We start from the raw sequence: 19,871 nt of genomic DNA on the forward strand, positions 1-19,871 counted from the left end.
TTTTGTGATGACTGGAAATACATATATTATAAAAGTCTTGGGGATCTATCTCCCTCGTCTCCTCTTAATTACACCCCTAATTATTACATATCAATATTAAATTTATTATTATTTTTAAACAGTTTACCTAAATGTTTACACAATTACAGTATTTTAAGTACCTAGGTAACACATTAAAAGGGAATAATTTACATAATTTATGTTAAGATGATGTTTGTAAGAAAGTTAACAAAAGCAACAAATTATATCTCTTTAATTTCTTGTAAAATTGTTCTCTGCTTGCAATAGTGTTCTCCTTATCAATAATATCATTATGTACTTCAATCACAAGCAGCCAGAAAAATTATAATTTTGGACATGGTTGGTGTGCACTAGTCTTCAGAGGCTGATTATTATACAATGATATAACTTGGAAATTATACATGTTGTGGGTAGGATGAGATTGCCTATGTTGTGCTTAGAGAAATATGATATTATAGAAGTTCACTTCAATAGGCATCGGTGGCTAGCGGGGTGGAGCACAGTCCCATCACTTCAATAATAAGAGAAAAATAAAAATGTTTACAATAATATTTCTTCAATTATGAACCATTATTAATATTGTTTAAAAACGTAGGTACATCATTATGGGTATTATTTTTCAGATTTTAACTATCATCATTCAACATTTTAAAAACAAGTTCCACATAACTACTTTTTTTTCTATTTAGTGACCTGCCTTGTAAATTATTTGCTCTAATACAAAAAATTCTAAAAACATATAATACTATAATACAAACATTTATTATTAATTATATTATTACATTTTAAAATTAAGAATCCCTAATATTGGTTAATAATTAACATATTGTTGTATAGTACCAAAAAATTATAGAATCTGAACAAAACTATTGAATAGATACTTACACATTATCAAGCAAGAGAACACTCAGCATCCGAAAAAAAATTGGTACTTCTGAGTTTTCCCACAATACACTCAGCCATAGTGGAACCTATCTTGATGGCAGGGTGTTGCGTGGGGATGCACACAATCGATGTGTTCCCTTGCTTGACAGAGTATTTAAGTTAATATTCAGTAGCTGATCTTATAAAATTGCAAACTACTAAATTCAGTAGTTGTGGTTTAAATATTAAGAAAAGCCGCTATAAAATCTTAAATTATTTTTAAAACATTCTAAATTATAAAAAAATTTCCCTTGTTATATTTCTTAATAATAATACAATTTAAAAATATTTAAACAAAAAAAAATGATTTTTAACTCATCAATAACATTGAATGTCAACCATATTTTTTAAAGCTTTATTTACAGCCTGTAACATCTTTTCAACCCTTGTTCTATCTTCTATTACGCCATCTTCCTCTACAAGTACTTCATCAAATGAACGGTTTAAGACATAAGGAGTAAAAACAAAATCATTCAAATGATGTTCAAAATCGTCCAAAATTAATTTCACCATTTTGTGATGAATGCGCTTGGGTACAAAGTCTCGTATGATTTCTCTTATGAAATCAAAGTAGCACTGCGTTAAGCAACGGTGGATTTTTACTTGCTTTGATGTTTCAATAGTGTTATCTAAATCATTTAAGCCACATAACATTTGTTTGAATTGTTGAATTTTTAAATTTTCTTCCTCCCGTTCATCTTCATCATTGTTTTTCACTTTGGTTGTTTTTATTGAGTCATTCATATAAGATGTAAGAAATGAATCTTGCATTTCGGTAGATGATTTCACCAATTGAAATAAAAAATTTGGATTGGTTGTATTTAAACAAGTTTGGTATGTCTCTATGTAAGACTTTATAAATTCTTTTATGTTACTTAATTTGTCATCCAGCATCTTGTGAAGGACATTCCTTACCTGAAATGAAATATAAACATTTTTTATACAAATATTAAATACCTAGGCATACTATATTAATATCTATATGATTAACCTTGTTTTTAATGTTGTAATCAAATACTATGTAGGTAGGTATAAATAATTTCAAATTTTTACTGTATTTCTACTTTATATATTGTTTTTATATGTATGTATTTATTATTATGTGTGTGCCTACTTTAAAGATTTAATTCTAATTACCAATTTATCATTGATATTGAACACAAAATTATAATTTTTTATCTAATTCTTAATATATTTCAAAATCTTTTGAATTGTAAAAAAAGTACCTATTATAAATTTATAAACATATAATATTTTTTTTTTTTTTTATATACGAGTAGAAATACACAACTATAATTTAACTTAAAAAAAAATATTTATAAGTTAGTCATAACGATATATTAATAACAAAAAGGTCACTCTTTTATAGATGACCAGCTGTATTTTCATCCAGACCTTATGCCAGTTTTTTTTTTAAACAATTCATATTTAACTTATTATAATAATACTTACATCTGAATTTATCCGCGGAAATCTTTTTAATGTTTCTAAAATATTTTCGTCAATGCAATCAAAAATTTTCAACATTTCTACACGTACAAAGTCCACACTGGACATTGATGGTTCAATGAGATTATCCAATTGTTTGCAGATCATATTTTCTAATGCTTTTTCATTCACAAAAGAACTATTGGTTATTCCAGCAGTGTTTAATAAAATTATACCAATTTGTTCATCGGTCAAATTGTGTAATGGATCAATCTTGTTAATTTTTTCCACATACTCTTCGTTAATGATTTGTGCGATCCTCGCACCACCCATAACTATTTTGTCCGAAACATCTCTTCTATTACCCATTATAGTATCACAGTATGATTTGGATATATCTTTTAATAAACCTAATATAAAAGAAACCTTACTGTCGGGTGTTTGCAATGTTTTTAACTCACTTTCAAGTTTTGTCTTAGTATCTTGTAAGTTTTTATGCAATATTGGATAGGTTTTTTTTATATGTTTAATAAGAATATCTTGTAAAGTTTTAGCTAAAACTTTGTTACCGTGCTTTTTATATATATCAGGATAGTTTGATCTTAAAAAATCTTTTTCACTTTTTAAAGTTTCTTTCATAGATTTACACTCATTGATGTCTTTTTGGCTTCTATTAACGACTCCAATAATACCAAGTTTTACCGGGATTTTATGACCACAAAGGAGGTCTGTTGTGTCTTGTATTGTACCTTTATCAATCAGGTCTAACTTAGTGACAACTGCAATGGTCCTTTCCCCTTCCGGATCCATTTTTCTAGCTATTTTTAAGCTTTCAGATGTAGATGGGTCTGTATTTGCAGTGACCACTGCTAAAATGATAGAATTTGGCTGTTTGACATATTTTAATATAAGTTCTTGGATTTGTTCATCAATATCTTCTGGTTGATCACCAACAGGTACTTTGGTAATTCCAGGCAAATCAACAAAAGTCAAATCGTATGATAGAGTAAAAACTTTTAAAACAATGGGGTCATGTGTGATACCTTTGTTGGAACCAGCTAGAAAATCAGTCTGATTTTCTATTTCATATCTAACTTCATCAAAATTGTCGAAAATGACACCAGGTTTGTGAAGAAAACTTGCCCAGGTTTTAATTTCGCCATTTTTTGTTAATTTCAGCATTGCTTCTCTGTCTTCTTTTGAGTATCTAATCATTTGAAGGATTAAGGGTGCACGAGTTACAATGCCTGTACCTCGAGGTAAAAAAGATCTACCAACTAAACTTTCAAGAACTGAACTCTTTCCAGAACTTTGGGATCCGACGACAACAATTTGAGGTAAATCGATTTTATGATCACCAATCACAGCGAACACGTCTTGTAGCTTGTTTATAGTTTGTATTAATGAATCCATTGTAAAATGTTGATGAAGTTATACCTTAAAAAAAAAATATTCTTAAAATAATTGTTACTATAACATTATTTAATTCACAAAGTTGTCAATAATTAATTATTTGTGTGGTTTCACAAATATTATATAACTAATATATTATTATCTTCCACATATGACATAATGATTATTCTAGTTTTATTTTAATGATATTATTTTAGTAGGTAGGTTAATTTTGGGGTTAATTTGGAATAGACATAATTATTAAGTAATTTCAGAAATTATAATTTGTATTTCAAACTTAATTTAGTTTTTTTAAGTAAATTAATAAATAAAAAATAAAAAAGAATCAAACTAAAAGTCATGAAATCAGAAATAATATATATATTTGACAGAATTCAACTAGGTATTTAATAATTACATATGTATCTATTACAAGGTGTTATGGACGTTATGGTACCTACCTAGTACCTACAGTATATTATAAAATAAAAAAAACATACTTGGAATAATAATTCATCATTTGTAGGTTACTTGAAATTAAAAATTTACAAACTAATCACTCTTCAGTATAGATTTTAAATTTTATGAATAAATTAAATAAAACGAAATTATTTAACTATCTAACTCTATTCTAATACATTTATTTTAACAAATCAAGTTTTTGGTTTGAAATTAAAATATGCTTTTCTTAAAAAAAAAATTATTTTTGTGTATCTTGAATTTTAATTGGTAGAACACCAGAACTTGTTCATTATTAAATTAAAAAAATTTCAAGCTCATAACATTGTATTTGCTATAATTTTTTACTGTTTCTGTGAAAGTTACAAAAACAGAACTGTTTTTTCAAAATGTATTAATGTAATTGTTATTATTTAGAAAATAATAGATTTTACAAATAAAAATGAAATTATAAACTAGATAAAATGTTCTATCCAGCTATGTTATATACAGTGGCGGACTGGACGACCGGGATACCGGGAAATTTCCCGGTGGGCTGCTGCTGGTATAAAATATATAATATTTATTAATATTATAATGGTGAAATAATAAATTAAAATATTATCTAATAAGTAATAAGTACCTATGTAATATAAAATATTATTAAACATAAAAACCTAGCTTTCTGATTAGGTATTTTAAAATGCGGGACTGGCTTGTGTTCGGCCAGACCAGGCTTACAGTATGTTACAATAATAGTAGGTCACTGTAATGAATGGTATTAAATTTGAATTCAATGATATAATATTATTGTGTACGAAAAACGAGATTTTGAGACGGTATGTCTATAATACTACTATAGGCAATAGGCATATTTTATAATATTATTGTGATTAAAGTAATTAATTTTAGTATTAGGCATTAGTATCTTCTACAGTAGGTTAAATTCATTTTTCCCCAAAAAAATACATTTGAAAATGTCATTGTATGTATAAAATGCAATAATATGTCAATATATTCTTAAAAGTTTCTTATATCCACGAATAATATTTATTTTTAAATTACAACAAAATAACCAAAATCGATATTATTGGATTTAATATATAATTTCGTCCAAATTTTTGTTTAATAATAATAAATTTATTTATTGCTAGTAGTTGATAAATGTGAACAAAGTGTATGGTTAACATATGAATTTGCTAGCTTTGCTCTATACACTGAGGTAATACCTCTTATCGTAGAGCAAGAATACTAATCTAGATGTAATTAAAAAATTTTATTTTATTTAAAATAAAGAAATAAAAATTCACAATTTGAATTTAAAATGTCTATAAGAAATAACTGTGTTTATTTATTTTTTAGATTTGTTGGTCATAATAAGAACAATTTATGAGAATCTATATTTTAAATTTTTAATCCTTAGTTATAAAAAACTGAACATTTCATAATTTTTCGATTACAATGATTGATAATTTTCAAGATTTTGATACATTTTGTCAAAGTTCAAACTTTAAATGATTATAAAAAAATTTGTGCCTATGCATTTTTAATATTTTTCAACCGCTATATAGTAACAATATATTATGAGGAGCCTTTCATTACCTTTTCACGCACTTTGGGACAACAAATACAATTTTATTGATATTTATAGAAAAACATTAAAAAACATGCAATTTTAAATTGCCGTAAACAGTTCAAAACAAGTCAAAATATTTTGAAAATGTTTTGGTGTATAAAAAATGCTAATATAAACATTTAGTCAAAATTGCATCTATCTATGGTCATTTGTTTTAGAGTTACATCAAAAAATAAAAATAATTTTTCTTTTGTTTTTCACGGCACTTTTGAAAACTACCAACTAGATTCACTACTTTCCTATTAGAAAAGATAATGTTGAAAAAATTCTAAGCATTTTTACTGTCCTAAAAGGTGATGACAGACACAAAAAAAAATTAAAAACACACATCCTTTTAAAAACAATACGAGTACATTCATCGCTCCGCTCAGAATCTAAAATAGTTATTAGATATTGTATAGACCGGTATAGCATCCACATGACGTATAAAAAATATATTATATATTTAAAAGGCCGTTAGTATATTGAGGGCCTCTACAATTATGATTTTCCCTGGCTGTGTTTTTCTCCCAGTCCGCCACTGGTTATATACCTATACAGTAGGTATACGTTCATAAGTTAATAGAGTACTCGAGAATAGTGATACCTAGGGTGAACATCTAAAAGCCATGATGCAAAATTGCAAAGCATAATATATTTCAATACCTATAACGGCTATACCCATTTGATATCTTCTTAATATACTATATAATATTATTATTAATATTAAATGTAATATAATAAAAAATTTATATTACATAATTTTAGCAACCATTCACCCTAGCTACTCCTTCACACCATAACATTTAGACATTATAAAACCCTTATGATTTTTTTTCACCAATCCGAGGTTCTAAATTCTACCCTATATATGTACTAATGTCAACCACTGTTAACAACAACAAACAACATTCTTCCCATTATTTTCAACCAATGTGAATTTAAAATTTACAATTTATAAGTTACATATTAAATTCAGTTATCATACCACTTTAATTAGTTAAATTTGATACAAGTTAATTCTATTAATTTAGCAAAAATTAATTCCAAAAATATTAATTTATAATACAGAAATTCATTATTGACCTAACCTGTATAAATTACCTCACATTTGCCTATTACAAAGACATTTTTAAATACCTAGTCAAAATAAATTCTTTATAGTAACATAATATCTGACCATATAGTTCTTATAGTGACATAAATAGGTACTGTAAAATTTTAAAATGTTTTTAATTCTTATACGTTATAACTATATTGTATTAATCAAATCACCAGAATTAGTTACTCTATTAGTGTATCTTACTCATGTACCTAGTAATGAATAATGATCAATAGTTGAATGATCATAATACCATATTACTTATTTATTATATTTTTTATTAAAATGAATAGGTATATTATTAATAGATATTATGTATGTAGTAATAATATAACTGATCAATTCTGTATCATACCTAATTAATAAATATTTACAAAATTGAAGAAAAAAATGTTGTGGAATTGAAAGGTATTAAAAAAATGAATTTGTTAAAATATTGATGAACTAAGAAAAATATGTAGGGAAGAATACCAAACCAATCGTATAACATTTGAATGATTAAGTCACGACTAATTAATTATTTCATATAATAATAGATTCCACAATAAAACATAATTAATTTGTATAATTTGAAAATACACCTAACAACAGGGTATATAAAATTATATAATGAACGTTTGATGTAAATTTCAAGTAACTATAGTTATATTTTTTTTTCAGTACAACAAAATAGGAAAATTGTTCCATGTGAAATCGAGTGAACAACCAGTATTATAATAGGTAGGTACATATTTTTATAAATTTATGATTTATCTATATTGTAAATTTGTAACAATTAAATTTAAAAATTATTTAACCATTTTAAAGAACTAAAACGAGATTCTTCAATTAAAAAAAATTACATGAATCATGTTTAAACAGTAAACACTACACACAAAAGTGTTGACCAATAAATTATAAGAAAATTTTAATTTAAAATAATACCACTTTTGCATATTTAATAAAATAACCATCATATTATCATATTTTGTATACAGTGTACGCTATTAATAGACTCACTATAAGAATACTTATTGACACGGACTACTACAGTACTACACTGGACTGGAAACGAGACGTTTACCGCCGGGCCGCTTAGTGTCCGCAAGAGAGGTGTAGTAAGGGGAAATAGTACATGAGCTAATCTGGCGCCATCTATACTTCAATGATAAACCACTAACCAAATATTGAATTCCCGCCAAATAGACCTACATTTATACATAATATATATTATATTATATTATGAAAATCACCGACTAACATATTATTACACATCGTATGTTATGTTACATCCGAACATTTCGAATTCTAAAGATAAAGATAATTTATCAGTCATCACCATAAACAAATTATACTGACAAATTACCCTAATTTTTTAAAAATGCTGCCTTATTAATAATTAAGCTTTAAAATGCGTAAGTGTTCAGTTGCTGGGTGTAACAGCCAGAATCGCGATATTAAAGTGACACTTTTCAGTGTCACAAATGATAATAAATCATCTTGGGAAACGGCAATATGTAGTTCAATAAGTAATCAGGTAAAAGACCTGAAGCAACACTAACAAATATGAAATCTAGAGGAGGTTTGTGTCACCCGAAAATGTTTTTGTTTCATTTATTGATAGATATAGAGGATTCGTTCAAAAAGTTTTGTGATGGTTATGATGTTTTTGAATTGACTGTGGACGATTTCTTTAACAAAAAACAAGACTTGATAAAAAAATTTCCATGTGTTACTCATAAAACTCAGATACTTACCTTTATAATAACATACTATATTACCACAAGAATGCATCAGTACACAAAGATTTCAAACATAGACCAAAATAAAAATAATGCAAAAAAAAAGAAAAATGCAAAACTTTATAATACCTAACAGTAATTATTGGTGACAAATATTGTAAATATCGTTCAGAAAAATAAAAAAATATATTAAATGTATTCAATGACGTGTATGAAACTATTATTTTATAATATTAAAAATAAATAATAAATAATAATGCAGTTATTAATTAGTTATATATAAGTTATAGTTTAATACGTTTGTCGTATCATTATTTATTTAATATGTGGTCGTATCATCCTATATTATATATTCGTTTGAAAGTATAGTAAGCCTGTGGTAAACCAGGTAGCGCTAGATTAGTTCACGTACTTATTCCTCTCTCTACACCTCTCTCGCGGACACTAAGCGTCCCGTTACCCCGTCACGCGCCTCCCATGACGTTTCCAGTCAATCCAGTCCAGTGTATAGTCCGTGCTTATTGACTATTATACAGACTTACAAATGTTTAGGTCTGTATACGTATACTACGACCACAGAACAATACGACTATGGGCACGTCGCACGATAACGGTTGATATTAATTATTTTTGGATTTTCTGTTGTCGTTCGTAAATTGTAATAGACTATGTAATAGCAATATGACATATAGCATTAACTATATATTGTTCTATGGTTTATACATATGTAGTAATAATATAAATAATACGATAAATACTACATAGAACCTACTCCCTATAAATGGCCAATGGCCTAAATAATTGATTTTGATTAGGTATACTCATGAACACAGTGGCGCAACCAGGGGTGGGGTTTGGGGGTTGTGACCCCTCCTGAAATGTTTTTAAAAGTCAAATATTTCAAAGTGAAGACTTTTTTTTTGCTAATTTATTTTTTTATATGTATAACCCCTCCCGAAAATAGATCCTAGTTGCGCCACTGCATGAACATTCTTTTATGTTCATGATATACTTACTATATAGACGTATCATCGTATCATGTAAAGAGATAGAGTGTTTAACAATATAATAACATTAATAACAAATACGCTATTGATAGAATATTTATTTTATTAATTTCTACATTGATAGTGTGTTGTGTTTCGTGAAGTTGTGTGAACTGTAAAGTACTGAAGTAATCCATCTACTACCAGGTACAACCGGTAAATTTGATTCGAGTAGAGCCATAAATTACTTGTATCACTACTATCACTGGTATCCAATATTCGGTAATTATTTAAATAAAACTAGCACGGAGGGCCAGTTATATAAAATAAAATAGTATCTTTTGTTGTTAAACGGGCCGGTCTCAAGTTTATTTCAATAGTTATAAAGTAAAACGGTCCGGCCTCGGTCTAGTTTAATATTATTTGAATAAGATGATATTCTGGTCCAGTCTTGGTCATAATTAAAGTTCACTGGTCTCGGCATAGAAAATATTAATAATACATTTTGTTGTCATTGGTTTTGGTCCATAAAAATACGAACCATGCAGAGATCTACAGTTTATCGGTTTAGCCCCCTCAGAACGTTAAAGCGTCAAGCTTCCCGGAAGTCGCTTAAGGTTTAGTCTCTCTAGTCTCTACTACGCTTATAAAGATAAAAATGTAAAGCATCCCGACAGATTTTACCAAATATTCGTTTATGCTTGAGTTGCCTACCTAAGCTATACAAAATATTTAAATTTTAAAATTATCATAAACCACTTCATGCCAAACTAATATTTGTACCATTAAGTTTAAAGGTTAATGATAATTATGAAAGTTCACTGTAACATTAAAGCTTACAAGATACAACACTACATTTGTTTTGCTGAATATAAGTTTGCCGTATTGCTGCGTTATAAACGAATGTAGGAAAAAAAGCCACGGGAAAAAAGCCAAGAAAAAAAATCCAGGGAAAAAAAGCCATAAGAAAAATAATCCAGGGAAAAAAAAGCCAAATTACAATAATTAAATATATATATCAAATAAAATTAAAGAATTAAATAAGGTATTATTTTAAAAATGTTTTTGGTACACATTATTGGTCATATTGTATACATTATATATATATAATTATTAATACACAGGTTATATGTTATTATTTATTATTCATAATAATATATTTTAGATTCTAAGCAGCAATGAATGAATTGATTTTATTAAACAAAAATTTTAAATTAAAAATTTATTTATTTATTTCAAGATAGCATGTAGTTCATAGTGTTCATACTGCAACATGTACATTTAAAAAAGAATCATCCTGTACAAAGTATATACCTACATTAATATTAATACATAATACTTATACATAATTATCTAGGGTGTAAGACATAAATCAATTTATTTCAAAATAATATTAATATCCACAAAATATTATATTATTTTTATTCAATGTATACATTTTATTTTTGTATATGAATACGGACAATACAGTATGATCAACTGTGTTAAAAATTTTAAATTAATTAACATATAACCTGTGTATTAATAATTATATATATTTATATTTATATATATACAATATGACCAATGTTTAAACATTTTTAATAATACTTTAAATTTTATTTTTTAATTTAATTATAATTATTTTTATATATTTGACCAATAATGTGTAAACAATTTTTAAATAATACCTAATTTAATACTTTAATTTTAATTGATATTTGATATATATATTTAATTATTGAAATTTGGCTTTTTTTCAGTGGCTTATTTTTCAAACGGCATTTTTTTCTGTGGATTATTTTTCCAGTGGCTTTTTTTCTGACTACCGTTATAAACACGTTTCCGAGAAATTGAATCCTAATATACAATTAAAGAAAAATATTTTTTTTATTCTTTTATCATGACAAATTATTTTCAAATAAAATTGTAAAAAAAAACCAGTTATTTGTAATATTATTTAAATAATAAATAATAAAAAAAAAAATTGAAAAATGTTTCTTTTTTGAAAATAAACCTATGGGTATGGTATAGACAATTTTAGAACTTTAATCACACACAGTTCAACATTTTATTGTAGTTTTAATTTATCCATGTCAATTAAGCGAGTAGTCGTCAAACTTTTAAGACAACAACTTCTGAATAATCTAAAGTTCTCAATATTGTGTCTTAATGTTCTAAACTAAAAATGTACTATTAAATAATTTTAGTACAATGGTCTAAAATGCAGCTAATTTTTATTACGTTAAATTAGTTAATTACTATACCTATCATCAACATTTAAAAATAATAAAACATAACTAAAAACACAATTTGTAAAAAGAAAAATTAAGTAGGTTGTCTTTTGAGGTCATTTTTTTTTTAATAAAAAATAAGAATTTCACTCGTAAACCGTAGTTTTATAATTATTCAAAATCATACGAATCAAAATTCTTGTCCAGAGTGGTAAAATGTGAATTATATTTATTACAGTATAATATGAATGCTATTTCATGTACCAAAGTCCCAATTCATAATTGCAAAAAAATATATTTAATTTATATTTTCTAGAACCATTTAAAAATATTATGTTTTATGGATATTACAGATCTATATTATTAAATAATGCAATAGGTACTCACAAATCGATGATGATGTATTGATATTGTATAGTTTATAAGTTATAACTTATTGTACCATATAAGTACCTTTGAATATTAAAGTTGAATGTAGATTGGCTGCGATAGCTGCGAAGAAAAAACTCAAGAATAATAATATTATAATACTATTATGAACTATCCTCTTAGAGACTACACACGATGACAAATCCAAATGAGAAATGACGAAGAGACGATGATGCTATTTATATTATTCATAATGATTTTTTCGAAAAAAAATTAATGCACGATTTCTCCCCACTCAAAATGTGATGATCGCCGTCAAAAGCGTTATCTGTCTTTATGAACCGATAATTTCTTAAAATATCGTCTAATGAAAAATAGGATTGTTTGTAGCCATTAGACTCCCATGATATAAATATTTTGCTATTGAGAAAAAAAAATAACAGATAAGATTATTCGAATTTCGTTTGTACACCGTGTATTGTGTGCGGTACTGCGCGGGTGTATGTATGAGACATGGTTATAATTATTATTTTTTACAAATACCTACTGCCAATATTTAATCACATTATAGTATATTAAAATATTAAACTACTAAAATATTATTACATGCATAAAACTGTCTATAACCTACATGGCTTTAATTGCTACTATACCTAGTATGTTGCCTAACACCTGATCAAGCATAGGGTGACCAGATGTCTCTTATAAAAAAAGAGGACATTTTTATTTTTTACTAATATTATGGATAGGTACTTTAAAATTATTCATAATATACAAAACATACTTGTGATATTTATTTAACACAATTTTATCATACTCAGTTGGCTGATTGAAGCACAATATAAACAGCATAATAAAAATCTAACATATCTATTAGAAACAATAAAATAAAAATAATCGACCAAAACTAAATGCAAATTCAAAACATTTATTTTTAACCTTTTCAAACAACCTTAGAGATTGCAGGCGTACAATCCATTGATCGGAAACTAATTAATCGGAATAAATATTTATTAATTATCTTTTGGTCTTATCATTGTCTAGGAAAGGCAATTGGTTTAAATGTTTTTATATTTTATGGCATAATATTATATTCTTATTCCATTGTTAGTTCTAAAAATAACCATACTGTGATAGTAATAATAATAGAAAAGTTCTTGTAAATCTTATCACAATATCTTATCACATCAACACAATTTATAACCACAGATTACATGTAATCTGTGATATAACTATCTACAGGACAACTTACAACTTACTGTCTACAGCCATAACAAGCCATAATCAGAATTTTGTCTATAATCGACAATCGTGTGCAATACTCATGTTATCACCAATTCTATAAATTATTTTTTGGAAATATAATATCGTTTAAAATACATTTTACCACTGAATAGAGACTACGTATAAAAAAGAGGACATTTTGACTTTTTATTTAAAAGAGCCCGGACAACAGAGGACACTCATAAAAAGAGGACAAATCCTCGTAAAAGAGGACGTCTGGTCACCCTAATCAAGCAGAGTTACAATCTTATATACTACAATCTTATAGACTTCATAGTCTTAGGTTTTTGCTCGTTTTAGATCTATGTTTAGAATAGAGTTCTTTATTTCGAAATTTTATTTTCAATACATAATATTTTAGTATGTTCTAATAATTTCCTAGTTTCTACATAGCGGTGATCGGTGACCAATTATTTATTATGCGAACAGAACGGAAAACTAATATTTAAGAATGCGGTTTTTTCGAATATAATTGAAAAATATCCAATTTGATAATTGAATTATGAAAATACAATTTCATAGATTTTATTAAAAAACCACCAGTAAAATATACATATATAATATCGTAATTTTACGATAATACTGTTTATGAAGCATTTATTTTTAGTATAGTAGCTACAAATATTTTAGTAAATATTAAATGTTATATTTAACTATTTAATCACTCATGAAATCAGTATCCGTGATTTACTAATTGATTATACGTGAATTTATTACACGGGTTTTTAAATTTAAATACACGTGATAGGATAACGTGTTTTTTAATTCACGTTCAAATTTAACAGCCCTAGTCCACATTGAATAACGCTAAACATGACCACACAATATGGTCGATTCATGCGTGCACTAGTGTGTATGCGGCTTTATATGTAATCAGTACCTAATCACTAAAAGTGATGAAACAACAAAATAGTATTCAGTGAATAAAAAATCTCCAAAACTAATTTTGTAAACACAGCTTTTACCACTCTGTAGTCGGTTTTTCTTTACATTTATTCTATATTAATTTTTAAATATAAAATATTAATGTATAATGGATGTTTTTGTTTTAGTAAATAATTTAGGAATAAAGAGTGAGGATCTTATCTATATTTTTTTTTTTTTTTATTGATCGTTTACAACTTCGGCAACAAAGGCCATTAGTTATTTTATTTTTTACATTACGTTTGCTTACTTATCTATATTGTTTTCCTCCTTTATTTAATTTTTAAACCAATTCCATTATACATTATCATATCATTATAATTTTGTAGACACATATTATTGTTTTATTTATATTATATTTATATTACCCTAAAATCGTGTGTTTATTTATATGGTTTTTTTTTATTATCATGTTGTATTTTATGCTAAAAATAAAAAAAAATAAATGAAATTATATTTGCTTACAGTAAAAAAATAAGAATTGTCAGGTAATGATTTTATTGCTATATTGATGTTTTATATGTATTATGTTTAAAACATTTTAATCATAAATTCATAAATGATAAAAATATATATTATTATATAATAATAATCAGCATATCATAATATTTAATTATTATTAAAATTGTTTATATTTTATCGTAGAACTACAGTGAAACCTCTAAATACCGGATATTCTTGGTCGGCGGTCGCTAACATTTTATTCGGTTTTCGGAGGTGTCTGATAAGAGAGGTTTAACTGTATAGGTACTATAAAAATCAAAACTTTTATAATTTTGGCGGAAGCAATAGCTGGCGAACACAATTTTAGATTGTGAGCTGAGTGATGAATGTATTGATTTTACCATGATGAGTGTTTTTTTTGTGTCTGTCATCACGTTTTGGGGCAGTAAAAATGCTTCGATTTTTGACTTCAGTACCTCGTTCTATCAGAAAGTGAATCTAGTTGGTACTTTGGGGGGTCAAAAGTAAAAACTTCTCAATACTTTTCTAAATAATCGAGAAAAACAAACTAAAAATTAAGGGGAAAACGGGAAATTTTACGCACATTCATTTTTCGACAAAATCGATTTTGGTTTTTGATGTAACTTTAAAACAGATGACCATAGATACATGATATTTTCACCGAATGTTTATATAAGTATATTCTATCCACCATGCAATTTTTAAAAATGTCCGACTTAAGTTGAACTATTCATAGGCATTTGAAATTTTCTATCATTATTAGTTTTTTTTAAATTAATATCGATAAAAATGTATTTGTTAGGCAAAAGCTTGAAAATTTAATACAAGGCTCTTAACATATTGTTACAATATCAGTTGAAAAAAAAAGAAATTCATAGTCACAATTTTTTTTATGAGCATTCAAAGTTTGAATTTTGACAAAATACGTTAAAATCACAAAAATTCCACAAGATATTTTAAGCTAGAAATTCATAAAAAATTTTCTTTTTAAATCTAAGATTTGAAAATTTGATACAAGATTCCTTAAAAGTTTTTCAATCTTTATCACAAATAAAAAGTCCACCGGAAATTCAAATTAAATTTTTATGAGCATTTGAAATTTAAATTTTTACAACATTGGATTTTCACATTTAGCGATTTCTTTATTTTGGTGTAACTCTAAAACAAATGACCACAGATACTTGAAATTTTCACTGAATGTTTATATAGGCATTTTATATATTTGATAAAATTTTCAAAATATTTAAATTTGTTTTGAGCTGTTTACTAACATTTAAATTTTTAAACTTTTTTAGTTTTTTTTTTCTATATAAATATCGATAAAAATTTATTTGTTCGGTAGAAAAGCTTGAAAATTTAATACAATGCTTCTAACACATTGTAACAATAGCAGTTGAAAACTAAAAGAAATATATAGTCACAATTTTTTTTATAAGCCTTTAAAGTTTAAATTTCGACTAAATACGTAAAAATTACGACAATGTTCAAATTACCTTAGATAGAAATTCATAAAAGTTTTTCTTTTTAATTCTAAGATTTGAAAATTTAATACAAGGCTCCTAACATATTTTTACAATAACAGTTGCAAAATAAAAAAAATTCTTATTCACAATTTTTTTTTACAAGCATTCAAAGTTTTAATTTTAGACAACATACGTAAAAATCACGAAAATTCATAAATTATTTTATGCTAGAAATTCATTATAAATTTTCCTTTTATATCTTAGAATTTAAAATTTTATAAAAGGCTCCTAACATATTTTTACAATAGCAGGTGAAAAATAAAAGAAATATATTAGCACAATTTTTTTTTACAAGCATTCAAAGTTTGGATTTTGTCAGCATGTGTAAAAATCACGAAAACCACGAAAATTCGCAAATTATTTTAAACTAGAAATTCATAAAAAATTTTCTTTTTAAATATTAGATTTGAAAATTTTTAATTATCTATAATATATTCTAGACAGATAAACCGTCTTCGCTCAGAATCGTTTTTCGTATACAATGATATAATATCATTGGATTCAAATTTAATTCCATCAATTACAGTAACCCACTTGTAACCTACTGTACAGCAGAGCGACATCCACGACTTACCCGCTTTTTTTTTATCACAAACGATGTTTACAATATGTACAATGTCCAAATAAATGTAGATATATTTCTATAATTAGAATTTTGACTTTTATATATCGTGCCTACGTCATTATCTTGTATGGCTATTAGCTATATAAACTATATACATAATAGTACATATTTACATGAAACATCTATACCTTGATGGCTTCATCCTTAATGTATAAGTATAATTTATTAAAGTAAGGCAGTTTTGATCTAAAGACATTGTTGTCTTGTTGATCACACTAATTATTTCTTATGTATATCATTATAGCTCCAAAATCTTCTAAGGGACGAAAAAAGCGACATCAGTAAGCGTCACCATCAAATCGTTTTATATTATGTGATCATATTATTTGTTATACACTTCAACACTTGAAGTAGAATACGATTGTCGATTGGGTGCATTGCTAATGCGCGCATACCCTTTTGGTTTACGATTGCGCGTGTTAGGCTAGTCGCTGACTGGCAATTTTCAGTTGCGCAATAGTTTAATTGCATGGGTGACTTCCACAGTGATATGTGACAATCAGCTCACATGCAACTAATTAGTTTGACCAACTAATTAGTTTGTGTTTTGCCACAAATCGTTCGATTGCGTGATTACTATCGTGCAACTGAAAATTGCCAGTCAGCGACTAGCCTTAAAAACGATTACACGATTGTGCAATGTTGCCAAATTTAAGGCAACACAATTTTCTAACTTAAATTTATGTTCTCGCGTGTAATTTAAGAACTACAAATGGTCCTGAAAATGTTCACCATACTTTTAACGGACAGTTTTATGCGCGCCATCCTACAGTTCCAGTAGTCATTTCTGTTTTAATTCAAACACAAGCCGAAACGTCCAAAAAATTGTATTCAATTGTCCAAAAAGGTTCTATAAAAAATGGCAAAAAAAGATAAGCTACTCAATGATAAACTTTAACAGTATAAATAAAACGATATTTCCACTATACCTACTTGTTATTTTATCTACAAAATATTATAGTAAATTGGGTTGAAAAATCTTATTTGTAGACAGTATAATACATGATAATTTAAATAATATTATAAGACATATTTTATTCAATTTTTAATTATTTTTCGAGGAGTACATATCTAAATAAAATATAAATACGTTTTTATATTTTTTAATTAATAATTATTTACCGGGGACTTTTATTCTGAGACTTTTCACGGGAAATTTTTTTCCTAATATCGAAAAATACATTAATGCTATGTAATAAAATTATATATTTTATATAATAGGTAATACATATGCTCCCATACACTGCCCACGCTATATAGGTATTAGGTAGGTACCTACCAGGGGTGGCTCCTTCAGAGCGGCCCGAGATTTTTTTTTTAAATCAGCCAAAAAACCGACGTTCAAGTTCTAACCTAATAAACTATTAAATGTTTATGTTTAAAACACCACACATTTTTTCTGTTGTATATTTAAAATATAAATAATAACAGCACGTCATACATAACACGTTTTAGAAATACTCAAATACACGGGATAATGATATTTAATGGCTCAAGGAATTAATAATTTATGGAGTGTTTTACTTCTTTGTGGTAAATGGTTACAGTTTGGAATCATATATCACTTAAAATGCTTTTTTCTGTAGCTATTAAAACAAAAGTCTCTAAGTTGTCCTGTTTTATTTATTTTATTTTATTATTTATAAATGTAATGTTTACTAACTGCTTAAATTTTGAAAACGGTAATGGATCAAATTAATAAAGTTTTTTAAGCTTTATATAGCATAACATATGATTTACTCATTACTGTATATGTTATGCTTATGTAATAAAGTTTTAAAGTATAACAACATTTCAAACAATTTCCACGAGGTTTCTTTTTAATTATTTAATTACACTACATATTATATTGTTCACAACAGATTTCTATAGTTCAGCACAGTCTATCTGTATAAAAATCATAAAATAGGTATCATAATTGTTATAACTTTGTTTGGTGCAGTGGCGTGGTGAGCGATGTTTACCTAATGCAATTGCTTAGCCCTAGAAATTTTTCAGGTGGGTGGGTACCCCTTGGCACTTTGAAATTGTACCTGTACTAAATACAGGTACAATTTCAAAGTCCGTACTCACTGCAGACTGCAGTGGTGGCTAGTTATAGAGTACTATAACTACATAGTGCCATGGTTGTAGGTACCTATACGCCAACAGTTAGCGGCTAACTCATTCTCATCGCAGTATTGATTTTTCAATATTATATATGATTAGTCATACTGTAGACTGTAGTCTTAAGTTATTGTTATAGACATGATTTCACAGTTCGTAAGGATGTGTGACTTAATGCCTTAATGGGTACCCAAATATTTTTTTTGGCACACAAAATATAATAATACCTATTTATTTATAATTTATGAATTTATTATATTATTTAAATAATTAAATTTATAACTTAATTGTAATATTTGTAATTTGATTGAAAAGAAAGATAATATTGGGATATGGTAGATAGTTAAAAGGAAAATCCTATAGTACAATAGAATTTATGGCAAGGCGATTTTTGAAAAATATTGCAACAAGCCAGTGGAATGCAGTGGCGCGTGAACAATTTTGTAGGGTAGACAACAAGTCAATTAAAGATATGGTGTTATATAAAATTTATTTAAAAATTAGATAGATAAGAAAAGTAAAATACTTAAAAAAACTATATTTGAAATTTGAATAAAAACAAACTAAATCGATTAAAGAGCGATTAAAAATATTTTTTTAACGATTTATTAAAAATAATAGACATTATACATGTCACATGTGCCATAAACCACAATCGGAAATTCGGAATGCAATTAAATTATTAAAATATTACGTTGAGACATGTCTCTTCCATCCATGATAAAAATAATTAGG

General features: G+C 26.5%; 1 protein-coding gene across 2 annotated transcripts; it reads right to left on the reverse strand.

Annotated features, from left to right (window-relative positions):
* Positions 1-764: 764 nt before the first annotated feature.
* LOC107173211 (dynamin-1-like protein) lies at positions 765-12,781 on the reverse strand. Of its 2 annotated transcripts, none has more exons than XM_089222788.1 (3): positions 12,294-12,781; positions 2,398-3,810; positions 765-1,860 (listed from the first exon to the last, which is right to left on the reverse strand). In XM_089222788.1, the coding sequence occupies exons 2-3, from the start codon at positions 3,784-3,786 to the stop codon at positions 1,264-1,266; spliced, it is 1,986 nt and encodes a 661-aa protein (XP_089078914.1). In that variant the 5' UTR covers positions 3,787-3,810; positions 12,294-12,781; the 3' UTR covers positions 765-1,263. The 2 variants fall into 2 exon arrangements, with proteins under 2 accessions (XP_089078914.1, XP_089078913.1); XM_089222787.1 differs by having other exon boundaries at positions 12,228-12,781.
* Positions 12,782-19,871: the final 7,090 nt, after the last annotated feature.

The sequence above is a fragment of the Diuraphis noxia genome, unplaced genomic scaffold (genome assembly GCF_037042655.1).
Source record: "Diuraphis noxia isolate RWA-SAM2 unplaced genomic scaffold, SU_Dnox_SAM2 contig0003, whole genome shotgun sequence".
In the NCBI taxonomy this organism is placed as follows: Eukaryota; Metazoa; Arthropoda; class Insecta; order Hemiptera; family Aphididae; genus Diuraphis; species Diuraphis noxia.

What these genes read in the sequence shown, in the direction of transcription:
- LOC107173211 (XM_089222788.1), bottom strand. Translation starts at nt 3,786, where the DNA reads ATGGATTCATTAATACAAACTATAAACAAGCTACAAGACGTGTTCGCT. An exon ending in TTCCGCGGATAAATTCAGAT is followed by an intron (nt 1,861 to 2,397) that starts GTAAGTATTATT and finishes ATTTCATTTCAG; the next exon opens with GTAAGGAATGTCCTTCACAA.